Source organism: Giraffa tippelskirchi, chromosome 10 (assembly GCF_054371585.1).
Source record: "Giraffa tippelskirchi isolate mGirTip1 chromosome 10, T2T-mGirTip1v1.2.pri, whole genome shotgun sequence".
Taxonomy (NCBI): domain Eukaryota; kingdom Metazoa; phylum Chordata; class Mammalia; order Artiodactyla; family Giraffidae; genus Giraffa; species Giraffa tippelskirchi.
The window spans coordinates 155,504,514-155,517,672 of NC_137284.1; the positions used below are offsets into that span (position 1 = coordinate 155,504,514).

The 13,159-nt window shown below is 43.4% G+C and overlaps 1 protein-coding gene across 8 annotated transcripts; it reads left to right on the forward strand.

Moving 5' to 3' along the window:
• Positions 1 to 8,172: 8,172 nt before the first annotated feature.
• GIMAP2 (GTPase, IMAP family member 2) lies at positions 8,173 to 12,270 on the forward strand. Of its 8 annotated transcripts, none has more exons than XM_081537306.1 (4): positions 8,173 to 8,200; positions 8,540 to 8,600; positions 9,494 to 9,529; positions 10,910 to 12,270. In XM_081537306.1, exons 1-4 carry the CDS (start codon positions 8,183 to 8,185, stop codon positions 11,920 to 11,922), a joined length of 1,128 nt encoding a protein of 375 aa, XP_081393432.1. In that variant the 5' UTR covers positions 8,173 to 8,182; the 3' UTR covers positions 11,923 to 12,270. The 8 variants fall into 8 exon arrangements, with proteins under 8 accessions (XP_081393432.1, XP_081393433.1, XP_081393434.1 ...); XM_081537307.1 differs by having other exon boundaries at positions 10,925 to 12,270; XM_081537308.1 differs by having other exon boundaries at positions 10,928 to 12,270.
• Positions 12,271 to 13,159: the final 889 nt, after the last annotated feature.

Sequence of the window (13,159 nt, forward strand, 5' to 3'; positions counted from 1 at the left end):
TGCTATTGCCCTGGTAGGACTCTTTATTATAAGTCTCCCAGATTTGTCACTGTCTCTCGCCTGGACTGATCACCATCTAGGATCTCCCATCATGGAGCACTGGTCCTCTGAGCCAGCCCTGCAAAGTGAAAAGTGTATTCTGACCAGCTTTCTGAGGATTTATGGGTTTGTGAGGAAGAGATCATGCTCTTGGGTGAGCTGGACTCTCATGCTCACTGGGTATGTTAAGAAATATTGGGAAACTTTAATGTCACCATAGGAAGAAACCTCAGATCATTGGCCACAACCCTCATTTTAACCGTAAACAAATGCTGCTCAGAAACTTTATGAGCCTTGCCCATAAAATACAGTGGCAGCCTGATGCCCACAACTTTCATCTTCTGATCTCAACACATGTTCTTTTCACTCTATTTCTGTGTTAACAGGAGGCACAAGTGCTGAGGCGACAGTGGGAAAGTCCAGTGCTGAGGGGGCTCACAGAAGCAGACCAGCAACACTGAGCCGATGCAAAAGTCTTAACATCAACCATAGGCATAATGAGTACTGAAGGACACTCAGAGAACGAAGATCTAATGTATTAATAGGAAGAGGCAGAGATGATTTTAGGGGAAGACTGGGGGAAAGCCCCTATATATTTTAATGCCGCAGAACAAGGGCTTTTGGAGTTAATACAGCCCTCTTTGTTACAATACAGTTTTTTCTAGGTAGGAATTCAAGTTCCTGCCATTGGGTCAATGTTTCTCACTGCCAGTAGGTCATGTTTATAAGAAAGGGGGTTTTGCAACCATCTCTGACCACCCTAGCCTAACAGTCAGCCTGCTCCCTGAAATGTCCTCCATCTCTTAAAAAAGAAAATCTTTGCCAGTATCTATATTAAATTAACCTTTGAAAAAAATTCTTCCATAAGGATGCTAATCTTCAGAAAAAATAAGACCTGAAAGCAGGACAGGCTGGGAATGGGCTGGGGGCTGAGCACCACAGTTTGTGGGTGTGTGGGGGGTGTGTGTGTGTGTGTGTACTTCACTTGGAGCAGTCTCCAAGAAGCAGCCTGGGCAGAGTCTGGAGCAGAAAAGCTAGTGCCTCTGTACTCTTTGTGACCCTCAGACTCACCAGTTCTCAAATCTGCCAGGACCCCAAACCAGGACTCAAGGGAAGGGTGTTTTTGTGAGGTCGGGTATCTCAGACTCCCTGGTGTAGTGGGATCAAGAACTGGGGTCAAGAGTTAAAAAGATGTTGTGTGAACCTAAAAGTCCATCAACAGATAAATGGATAAAGAAGATGTGGCACATATATACAGTGGAATACTACTCACCCATAAACAAGAATGAAATCTTGCCATTTGCAGCAACATGGATGAACCTAGAGATTATCACACTAAGTGAAGTAAGTCAGACAAAGACACATGATATCACTTATATGCTGAATCTAAAAAAAATACAAGTGAGCTCATTTACAAAACAGAAATAGATTCACAGACATTGAAAACAAACATGGTTATCAAAGGGGAAAGAGGGGAAAGATAAACTGGGAGTTTGGGATGAACAGATACAGACTGCTATATATAGAATAGATAACTAACAAGGGCCTACTTGTAGCACAGGAAACTATATTCCCTATCTTGTGATAATCTATAATGGAAAAGAATCTGAGAAAGAATCCATATGTATGGATAATTGAATCACTTTGCTGTTCATCTGAAATTAAGCATGTACATGCTCAGTCACTCAGTCCTGTCCGACTCTTTACAACCCCATGGACTGTAGCCCGCCAGGCTCCTCTGTTCGTGGGATTCTGCAGGCAAGAACACCGGAGTGGGGTGCCATTTCCTCCTCCAGGGGATGTTCCTGACCCAAGGATCGACCGAATCCGTGTTTTCTGCAAGAGATTCATCAGCAGGCAGATTCACTGAGCCACCTGAGAAGCCCCATGAAACTAAGACAACATTGTACATCGATTATACTTCAGGGGTTTTTTTTTGTTTGTTTGTTTAAAAAAAGACATTGTGCAAGAAAGATAGAGGAAGTGGAAGAGCGATCTAGACTGATACTGGGTAACACAGGATTGGTGGAGTCAGAAAAAAAGAGAGAAGGGAAAGAAAAACAGGAGTTTCAGTGGATAGATGGTAACTTCCTCTTGTCCCAGTTTCGCTTCTTTAATCTCCGCTTACCAAATCAAGATTATGCAACTCAGCTTTATCCCGTGTCTGTTGCTCAAGAGACCACCATTGTGGGTCACAGGTCGTACTCCTTGGCCTGGAATTGACAGGTTGACCTCAGGCTGCAAACTTTTCTTCACAGCCCACCTCCTTCCATTTTGCTACCTTTTAAAGGACACAGCAATAGGCCTGGGGTCCTCAAAGTCCCCTTCCAGGTTCTAGCCCCACACTTACTCTCTAAGTTGTTCAAGTTATTCACTTTTCTGAACTTTGTTTTTACTTATGTAGATACGGATATAATAATCTGTACTTCCCAGTGTGGCTGTAAGTATTAAGTAAGAAGAAGATATAAGACACAGTGTTTAGTGCAAAGTGATTAAATGATAGTGGTGTCTGTTTCACACAGTTCACTTGCGCTCTTCTTCCCACCGATATAATGCTTCTACCTTCAGACCATCATTCATGCCTCTTCCTCCCACCTGTCTGCTTATCCCCAAAGTGCTCCATATATCCCATCCTCCCATCCTTCAGAGAAAATCTCCTCCATGACCTCCCATGTGACAACTTGAGATCACTGATCAGCCCTCCTCCCATCAATCAGACACTGCTTCCTGGATGCCAGTTTTCCACCAGTGTCAGTTCTTGTCTCCTCATCAACATATGAAGACATGTGTAGAAAGGAAGTCATATAGGTTTCTTCTTTTTTCCCTGACCTCATCTTCTGACACACGACAAGTACAGAGACATCTGAATCTACCTGTATTTTATCTAAATGGCTGCTTACTCTGATCATCTCCCGAGTCATGGAAAATGCTACTATCAACTACTTTGCAGACTTATTGCATAATAGACCAAGGCTTCTCAAAATATGGGCCATGGACCTGCAGCATTAGCTTGAACTGGAGACTTGTTAGAAATGCAAAGTCTTGAGCTCCATCCCAAACTTACTGAACCAGAAACTCTGGGAGTAGGGTGCAGCCATCTGTATTTTTACAAACCCTCCAAGTGAATCTGATGCAAGGTAAAAATCTGAGCACCACGAGGCTAAGGCATTTTCTGTAAAAGGTCTTTCACTTCAGATTAAATCAGCTACCAGGAGATCTTAAAGGGGATACACAAAGCACATGTGAAATGTAAAGGCTTTGGGTGAGAAAGTCAGCCCTGGACCCTCTCATCTAGAATGAAAAGAAAATGTAGGAGTGCTTTGGACAACCAAGAAATGTCCTAGATGTCCCACATAGGGAGAAACCAGAAACTAAAGGTGCCTCAAGGATAAAACTCCTACTTCTGTTTATAGTTGGGTCCAGGCACATAGTGGTAACCCACCTTCAATGCAAATGATGACAATGCCCTAGGGCAGTCATCCTCAAAGTGAGGTCCTTGGACCAGCAGCACTCATATCACCTGGGAATTTGTTAGAACTCCCACATTTCAGGCTTCACCAAATCCTCCTAATTCAGAAACTCTAGGAATGTTGCCTAGCCCTCTGTGTTTTCACAAGTTCTTCAGGCACTCTGGTGCAAGCTAAGGCTTAGAAATCATGGTGATAGGCACTGGGGCTACATGCTTTCCATACATGTTTCCACTTAATTCTGATAATTCTGTCAGTAGTGAAAGTTTTTTACCACTTGAAGATGAAAGGAGTTAAGGTCAGATTTGCCTTAAGGACACATAGCTGGTCAGTGACCGAACAGGAATTGAAATGGCCCTTTTCCACAACCCCACTGAGTATACGGAGGATGTGTTTTGGTCATCCATGGTCACTGATGGGCCCTGGGGAACTAAAACTGATGGAAGGTGGGGGTCAGCAGGTGAGGACAGCAAGTTAGAACTAGATCTGAGGTGTCCACCTCTTTTAAAATACCCTGTCCCTCTGAGAGTAAAGGGTCATAGGCTACAGCAGCCGAAACTTTCAGACTATATAGTGGTGTTTGAGGACATGAAGATGTAACGCTTTGCTTGAACTCCTTTAATCTGTATTCAGCCCCTTTGACTTCCTTCTCAGTCTCTCTCCCTATATGCTGTTTTCTTTGCCTAAGCACCTTCTGGAAGAGCTTTACTTGAAAGAGAGGAGAGGCAGGTGGCATTCGGTAGAGGGGGTTTCAGCCCCTTCAGATCACACCTGATAAATCGGTTTTCCTCTCAGCGGAAGGAGCTTGCCTCAGAGGCAGCTCTGGGTCTTGTGGTTTCCTTTTGCAGACAGAATCACAAACAGTTATTTTTGTCTCTTGGTTCAAAAGAAACGCCCCAAAACCAAGCTCTTCTCAAGACATAGTTGAACTTAGAACAAGAAGTGAAACACGAAAGCGTTTTATGCAAGAAGTGGTTGGAAAAAAGTGAAGGGCTGACAGGGTCCTGAGCATGGGGGAGGGTGTCAGGAAATAGTTGGGGCAGAGGGCTCACCTCAGAAGTCACAGCCAGGGTACTTCTCCAGTTCACCCGAACCACAATAGTTCTGTTTCCACGCCCTGAGGGAATGGAGTGGGTGGGGAGGCAGAGGAAGTGAAAGAGAACATCGAGGAGGACCCCAGGAAAGATCCCCAAATGCAGATCATATAAACAAGGACAAGGGACAGGACTTTCTTATCCATTCTTCACACAACTCACGTTTGGGGCCAGGACTCTACAGCCCCAAGTCAGTCCCGGAGGGATTTTCCATTGTTTTGCAAGAAAACATTCAGGACCAAAACTTGACAAATCCCTGCCTTGATCTCCAGCCTCATTTCTACATAATCTGACTTTCTCTCTCTGGGTTCTAGCCACCCTTGACTTCCTTTAAATACCTGAGAACTCCATGTGGTTACTTGCCTTGGAATATGGTGTTAGTTATTCCTGGAAATACCTCTAATCCCCACCTCCCTCACTTTTCAAGTTCAGCTCAAGCAATGTTGGGCTTCCCTAATAGCTCAGTTGGTAAAGAATCCACCTGCAATGCAGGAGACCATGGTTCAATTCCTAGGTCGGGAAGATCTGCTGGAGAAGGGATAGGCTACCCACTCCAGTATTCTTGCCTGGAAAATTCCATGGACTATATAGTCCATGGGGTCACAAAGAGTCAGACACAACTGAGTGACTTTCACTTTCAAGTGATGTTACTTTTTCTTAGAAGTCTTTCCTGACAACCTCATTCCAATCAGTTAAACTCATCCTTTATACATTCCTGATGCACACAGAAATTTTCCTTGAAACATTCACTATGCTATATAATCTTTGTTCAATGTCAGACTTGCCTAAGAAAAGAAGAGATGATGGAGAAAAGTGGTGATGGTAAAAATCTTATTTTCTTAAAAGATAGAACCAGGATTCTTCTGGAGGTCAAGTATCTATTCAAGGAAAACATCATGGTTAATATGTTCAGAAGGAAAAGGAGACTCAAAAACCAGGGCAATCAAAAGAAAAAGAATCTCTTTGTTTTTAGAAAGGAATAAAATCACTCACAAGGGAATGCAGAACCTTAAAATTAGCTATCCTCAAATAGAATCCAGCAATAACTTAGATGATAAAGATTTGTCCTAGGTGTGCAAAGAAGGTTCAATATGAGGAAAAATTTTCATATATTGTAATGTATTATGAAGCTATCGAACAACATGATCCAATCATGGCCTTAGCTGTTGAAAAGTAATTTGGCAAAAATTCAGCATCTAATAATCGGCCAACAAAGATCCTAATAATTGCCAACAAAGGTCCGTCTAGTCAAAGCTTTGGTTTTTCCAGTAGTCATGTATGGATGTGAGAGTTGGACTGTAAAGAAAGCTGAGCACCAAAGAACTGATGCTTTTGAACTGTGGTGTTGGAGAAGACTCTTGAGAGTCCCTTGGACTGCAAGGAGATCCAACCAGTCCATCCTAAAGGAAATCAGCCCTGAATATTCATTGGGAGGACTAATGCTGAAACTGAAATTCCAATACTTTGGCCACCTGATGCAAAGAACTGACTCATTGGAAAAGACCCTAATGCTGGGAAAGACTGAAGGAGGGAGGATTAGGGGACGACAGAGGACGAGATGGTTGGAAGGCATCACCTACTCAATGGACGTGAGTTTGAGTAAACTCTGGGAGTTGGTGATGGACAGGGAGGCCTGGCGTGGGGCAGTCCATGGGATTGCAAAGAGTTGGACATGACTGAGAGACTGAACTAAATAACTGGTTACATTTTTACAATAATAATTTCCGTCTCAACCTCAAAGCTTGTACTTTATTTAACTGGAAGCATTGAGCTATTGCCACAAAGTTAGAAACAAGTTAAGGAGGCCTACTATATTGCGATTGTTGAACATTCTTCTAGATTTTGTTGCTGTTGTTGTTCAGTCACTAAGTTGTGTCTGACTATTTGCCACCCCATGAACTGCAGCATGCCAGACTTCCCTGTCCTTCACCGTCTCCCTGAGTTTGCTCAAAGTCATGTCCATTGAGTCAGTGATGCCATCCAACCACCTCATCCTCTGTCATCTCTGTGGATCCAGCAAACTGTGGGTTCTTCTAGATACTAGCCACAATAAACTAACAGTGAATGAAATTCGATTTTATTTTTAATCCAAGAGGATGAGGTAAAATGATCATTTTGACTGCATGAAGAACTTCTCCAAATCAATATCAAAAGGATTAACAGAATTTAACCATGAGTAACAAATACTTTCTGAGCTTCTCAGGTGGCTCAGTCACAAAGAATTCACGTGCCAATGCAGGAGATGAGAGTTCAATCCCTGGGTCAGGAAGAGCCCCTGGAGGAGGAAATGACAACCCACTCCAGTAGCCTTGCCTGGAAAACTCCATGGACAGAGAAGTCTGGTGGGCTACAGTCCATAGAGGCACAAAGAGCCGGACATGACCGAGCTATCGAGCATGCACAGCACAAAAAACAAATATATGAGAAGATATCAGTGAAAAAGACATAGCTCTTTAACAGTGGAAAAATAATTTGACCACATTCATATTGAGACACACATGTTACCAAAACATGAATTTGCCACATCCTCACCAACGCTTCTCTCCTGTCTTTGCGATAATAGCCATCTTAATGGGGGTGAAATGCTATCTCATGATGGTTTTGATTTACATTTCCCTGATAAATAGTGATGCTGAGCATGTGTTCAAGTACCTGTTGGCCATTTGTATGTCTTCTTTGAAACAATATCTATTCAGGTCCTTTGCCCATTTTTAACTGAGTTATTTGTCAGAGTACTTACATTATCCGATACCTTTCTTTTATAAACCAAAAATATTTTGGGTATTCAAAATAGCAATATTTTAAGCTTTTTTATTCTATGGAAAGTTTTTATAGAGGTGCTTTACTGAATTTGACATACGATTTAGAAAATCAGTGGGCTTTGAATTCGATGTTGCATTATATTTGTTTTCATATAAAACAATTGGAAATAGGTCCCTGTTAGAGTCTTGACACAGAATGTTTTGTTTTTAGGAAGAGATTACTGTTATTAAGTAGAAGACTACAAGGTAAAGGATGTGGAATAATTCAAAACAGTGATAATAGTGTGTGACAAGGATAGTGGTGTCCACCTGGGTCCCAGGGCTGCACTGTGTTTTCCAGCCTCTCGTATGATGAGGTCCGGGCCTGGGAATCGTTTCTCATCAACAGTTGGTAGGGAAAGCGAAGTGCATCACTACTGATCTGGGATATTTAAAGGCTGTCTAAGAAGTCCCACATTTCCTCTGTCCCTACTGCGGCGAACATCACAGAAATAAAGATAAAAACATTTGAGTGATTTCAAATTTAACACTTTGGGTTTTTCCCCCTGGCTATAGACACTCAGATGATTATTATAGACATTGCCTAGATCATTGTAGACACTGCCCGGATCACTGTTCCCCAGGGAGGCTGCCCTGACCTGCGGAGCTGAGCAAGAAGGGAAAGCAAAGAAATCATGAATGAGTCATTTCCAAATGCGTTCAGACAGACATCTCCCTCTCTGTTCCCCTTTCTGTACTCTCCCCCTGCACAGCGCCCTGTCCTGTGCCTCCACACCCATACTTTCTGCCCCTGCAGTGGCACTTGCCTTTAGAACAGTCAATGCTAAGTGTGGATAAGGTCATTCCTCCTGGGGAGCCTTGTGGGGTTGCATTCAGGCAAACTTGTTAATGTGGGGACACAGCCTCGGGATGGGGGAAGGAATCGAATCTACCAGCATTGTCAGCCTCCCCTTTATTTCAATTTAAACGATTCAAACGTTGTTTTTCAATTAAGGAAAGTCCACAGGACAACAAATGACTCATTACATTTTGCCATTTTCTGCTTATTTTTAAAAAGAGAATTTCAGACAGTCATGGTGCAAGGGCTCTGTTGCAGCTCGGAAGCTCACTGGAAATTCAAGAGCGGAAGAAGCAGACTAGATTTTCAGCTTTTTTTCTCTCTCTCTCTCTCTTGAAGCTGAACTGTCAAGCCACAGATTTGAACAAGGAGGCATCTGTTTCTTTCAACAATAACTCAGGTAAGCCCACACTCATGAAAGTTCTGTGCTGTTCATTCCTAGTTTTCAGGCTATGCTTGAAAAAGAAAAAAAATTTAAACAAATTTGCCCTGTTTTCAGGGAAACAGAGTGATGGTATTTGGCTTAAGTGAGGCCAGTTTACAGGACCTGTACCCTTCTTGGAATTTAGTTTACCCAATAGTGGCAAAGAGAACATTACACAATAGGGCTAACTGGGAAGAATTCACTCATTAACACACACGTTTCCTGTGCCATGTAGCTTGGTACAGGTTGCCAGTTTTTAAGATACTTCTCTCTGCATAGGAAAGGGAACTAAATGGCAAGGCTTCTTGTGGAAAGAGGAAAATTCAAATAACTAACAGATCAAAGGAAGTGTGTTTCTGGTTTGAAGAAGAGTGCACTCTCCCGAGTTGCGTTGCGTTTTTAATTCACTGAGTCTCTCAGTGAGGGCTCAGTGTGAAGGCGGGAGTTTGGCAGCGAGGTGGAGAGCTAAGGAAGGGAGCAGGTGGGGAGGAGGGAAGGAAAGAGGACTCAACCTCAGACAACCACGGCAGACCTAGAAAGGAAGGCCACGGAAAGCAAGAGAGGGGGCGGGGAGGTCCCCCAGGGAGGAGGGACCCTAGAGGAGAGGTGGGTGTGGGGAGGAGAAGCAGCAAGTGGGGCCACAAACGAACCCAATCTTCTGACTCACTGAGTGAGCTCTGAGCAAGTGACTACATTCCTCTGTAAACCAGCAATTCATTCTTAATAAATTCTTTCCACCCACCTCCTCAGCTTTGTGCAGACAACTGAGGCATGGTTGTGAACATGCTCAAGAAATACAAGGTTCTTTCATGCGTCGTAACCCAAAAATGATCGTTTTTTAATTGACCTCTCGTCTCTCTGTCCCTCAGGAACAGCCATGGGCCGAAATGAAGGCAGTCCCTCTGGTGAGTAAGTGACCTCCTGTGCATGCCATTTCTGTCCTACTCTGTGCCTGAAGTGAAAGTGAAAGTCGCTCATGGACGGCACGGTCCATAGACCTCTCCAGGCCAGAATACTGGGATGGTAACCTTTCCCTTCTCCAGGGGATCTTCCCAACCCAGGGATCGAACCCAGGTCTCCTGCATTGCAGGCAGATTCTTTACCAACTGAGCTATCAGGGAAGCCCTATTCTGTGCCTAGTTTGTATAAAAATCATGCTATCCTCTAGAATCACAATATGAGCCAGCAACTGTTTCTTCATCAGAGAGAATAACTTTGCACTGTTCATTTCAATTTCCCTGGGCCAATCATTTCACTGGTGGTCATGACCACACCTCTGCCCAGCCGAAGTCAGAGGAACCATCTCTGGCCCTGGAATAGGCAGGTTACTTACCCACCTGGAGAAGGAACCACCATCTTGGCTACACATTTCTGATCTTCAGAAAATTTGCCTTTTAGGGGGCCAGAACAGAGTGATATAGACAAACTTTGAATGACAAGATACATTTCTAATTCTATCTCATCCCCCAGTTTTCTTGGATCCAATATGACAATGCCCTGTAGACCTAGAGAAAGCTAGATGCTTTAAAATCATTATCTTATTTGATAATAGAGTCAACTTCTACTTTATAAATACAATATATTATGAGAGTATCTTCTCCCAGATATTTCCTTATCATTAAAAATATTCCATTGGCATGACAGTATGGTAATAACAAACCAAGCTTGCTCTTTTTTCACCTTTTTTTTTTTAATTCAAATATAGTTGATTTACAATGCTGTGTTAGTTTCAGGTATGCAACGAAGTGATTTAGGTATACACACCCACACACAAATACATTCTCTCTAGATTCGTTTACATTACAGATTATTACAAGATATTGAGTATAGTTCCCTGTGCTCTATAGTCGTCCTGGTTTGTTATTTATTTTATATATAGTAATGTGTATGTTTTAATCCAAAACTCGTAATTTATCCCTCCCCTGCCCCTTTCCCTTTTAGTAACCAGAAGTTTGTTTTCTATGTCTGTGAGTCCATGTCTGGTTTTTATGATTTATTTATGCTGCATTGGGTTCATTGTGGCACATGGGACTCTTTGCTACATTGTGCAGGCTTCACTAGGTGCAGCACACAGTCTTCTCTTCTTGCAGCACATGGGCTTAGTTGCCTGCAGCATGTGGGATCTTAGTTCCCCGACCAGGGATTGAACCCACGTCCTCTACATTGGGCCATCAGGGAAGCCCCTATATCTGTTTTGTAAGTGAGTTCATCTGCATCCTTTTTTTTGTTTTTTTTGGATTCCACATATAAGCGATATCATGTGGTATTTGTCTTTCTCTTCTAAGTAAACTTGCTCTTAGCAGGACCATATACAAAGAGTCACCCAGCTCACTGTGCCAGAGGATCAGAGCTGAGAATCATTCTGGTGGGCAAAACGGGAACCGGCAAAAGCGCGACAGGGAACAGCATCCTCCGGAAGCCAGCATTTGAGTCCAGGCTGAGTGCCCGGTCGTTGACGCAGACGTGCAGTGAGAGTCGGGGCAGCTGGGGAGAGAGAGAGATGGTGGTTATTGACACCCCAGATATGTTTTGTGGGAAGGACCCCTCTGACTCCCTGTACCAAGAGGTGCAGAGGTGCTACCTGCTCTCTGCCCCAGGACCCCACGTGCTGCTCCTGGTGACGCAACTGGGCCGATTCACCACGGAAGACCAGCAGGCTGTTCAAGGGGTGCAGGAGATCTTCGGAGAGGGTGCCATGAGGCACACAGTTGTCGTCTTCACCCGCAAGGAAGACCTCAAGGGAGGCTCCCTGAGAGATTATATCCAAGGCTCAGACAACAGAGCCCTAAGCGAGCTGGTGGCAGCATGTGGGGGGCGAGTGTGTGCCTTTGACAACCGTGCTATCGGGAGCACTCGGGACGACCAAGTGAAGGAGCTCATGGACTTGATTGAGAGCCTGGTGACAGTGGAAAGGGGTGACCACTACACTAACAGGCTGTACAGCCTTGTAACACAGTCAGAATGTGGGCCTGTACAGTCAGAGGAAAGACTGCAGGATTTCAAAGGGAGCTTTATAAAATACATGGACATTCAGAAGCGTGGTGCAATCATGGCCAAAGCGAGTTGCCTGAGAAAAGCCCTAATCCAAACAGTGCTGTGCATTGTATCGTGTGCTCAGGTGTCCGTCGCATTGTTCATTCAGTTATTTTGTGTATTGCACAGGACGTGCAATTTCTTTTGCCGCTTACCCTTTAGTATGTGTAATTTATGCTGTAGTTTACTGTTAGTCATACTCAAAAAATTAGTGATGATTTTTAGAAAAACTGGTAGACTGGAATGCAAGGCTCCTGTGTCATAGTTACTTATCAGAGCCTCTTCATTCACTGTCATATCCTGGGTGAGTTACAGTTGCCTGCCCCGGAAAGTCAGTGTCAGATATCGCTAAATGTTTGAGATTCTGTGAACTGTTTAGATCTTAACCTCATCCTATTTGTTAATGAACCAAATGGTTTTAAAATTTTCTGTTTGTTTTGAAATACAATACCAAAACCTTCTGAAAGTTATAAACATAAAATTCCTCTCATTTGCAAGTCTCTGTCTAAAGTCAGTTTTATGCTCCTGAAAACTCCTTTTCTTCTTTATACTATCACTGTTTCTTCTGAATATAACAAAAATGGCAATAAAATTTCTACAAGATATAGTAAAATAACAAGTGAGCTGTAAAGTTCCTGAGATCACATGTCTTTAACTCCGTGCTATGGTTTTATCCTCCGAAGATGGTAAATGGACATATGGCTTATTTCTCTGACACAACCAATTCACGCTCAACAACCACACACGACACAGACATCAATAGTCTGTTTTATGTGCATAGAAAGGGGCTCAGCTAGATTTTATCCCTTGTGTCCAATCCCAGTCAGCGTTGAAACATACTAAAGGCTTATGTTTCAGACAAAAGAGTGGACCTAGTATTTTGCATTTTGCATTTGCAGTAGTTTGCATTTAACATCTTCCTGTTAAATGCAACTAGAATTTATTAAAATAAACACAGTCTTTATGACTGATGAGCTCACTAGATAATTAGGAAAACTCCAAGGATGCAGCAAACAATACGCATAAAAGGGAGGTGGGAAAATGTAAGAAGGATGTAGAGCTGAAAGCACCCTCTCATAACCAGGTAAACCCTCAGGCAAAGTCACAGGTGGTGAAGGAAGACTCCACACGTGTGCGTGAGAACACTGAAAGGCAAGGAGTTATCAAAGAAACACCAAAAGCATCTTCATGAAAGGTATATGTTGGATAGCAAAGACTTAGTCAAGACTGGTCTACGTGGTTCGGACTAGGGTGAAGCCAGTGAGGAGCCATATTCACCTCAGTCTTAAGGAAACACTCACTCCTGGGGTCATTCACCTGTAGGACTGGCACTTGAGAGACGTTGGCAGTGTGTCTCCTTCACCTCTGTGCCCTGGACACCAAACTTTCCTCCCACTAGTCCTGGCCCCGCTAGTCTAGTGGGAGAATGAGAGACTGCGGGCTTCAATAACGCTGAATGGAAAAAAATGGGGGTGTCAGTCATTCAAGTGACACTGTACCTG

Bases quoted from the DNA above. Each gene is read 5' to 3' on its own strand.
- GIMAP2 (XM_081537306.1), top strand. The intron at 8,601-9,493 runs GTAAGCCCACAC...TCTGTCCCTCAG, and splicing joins TTCTTTCAACAATAACTCAG to GAACAGCCATGGGCCGAAAT. The intron at 9,530-10,909 runs GTGAGTAAGTGA...TTCTCTTCTAAG, and splicing joins AAATGAAGGCAGTCCCTCTG to TAAACTTGCTCTTAGCAGGA.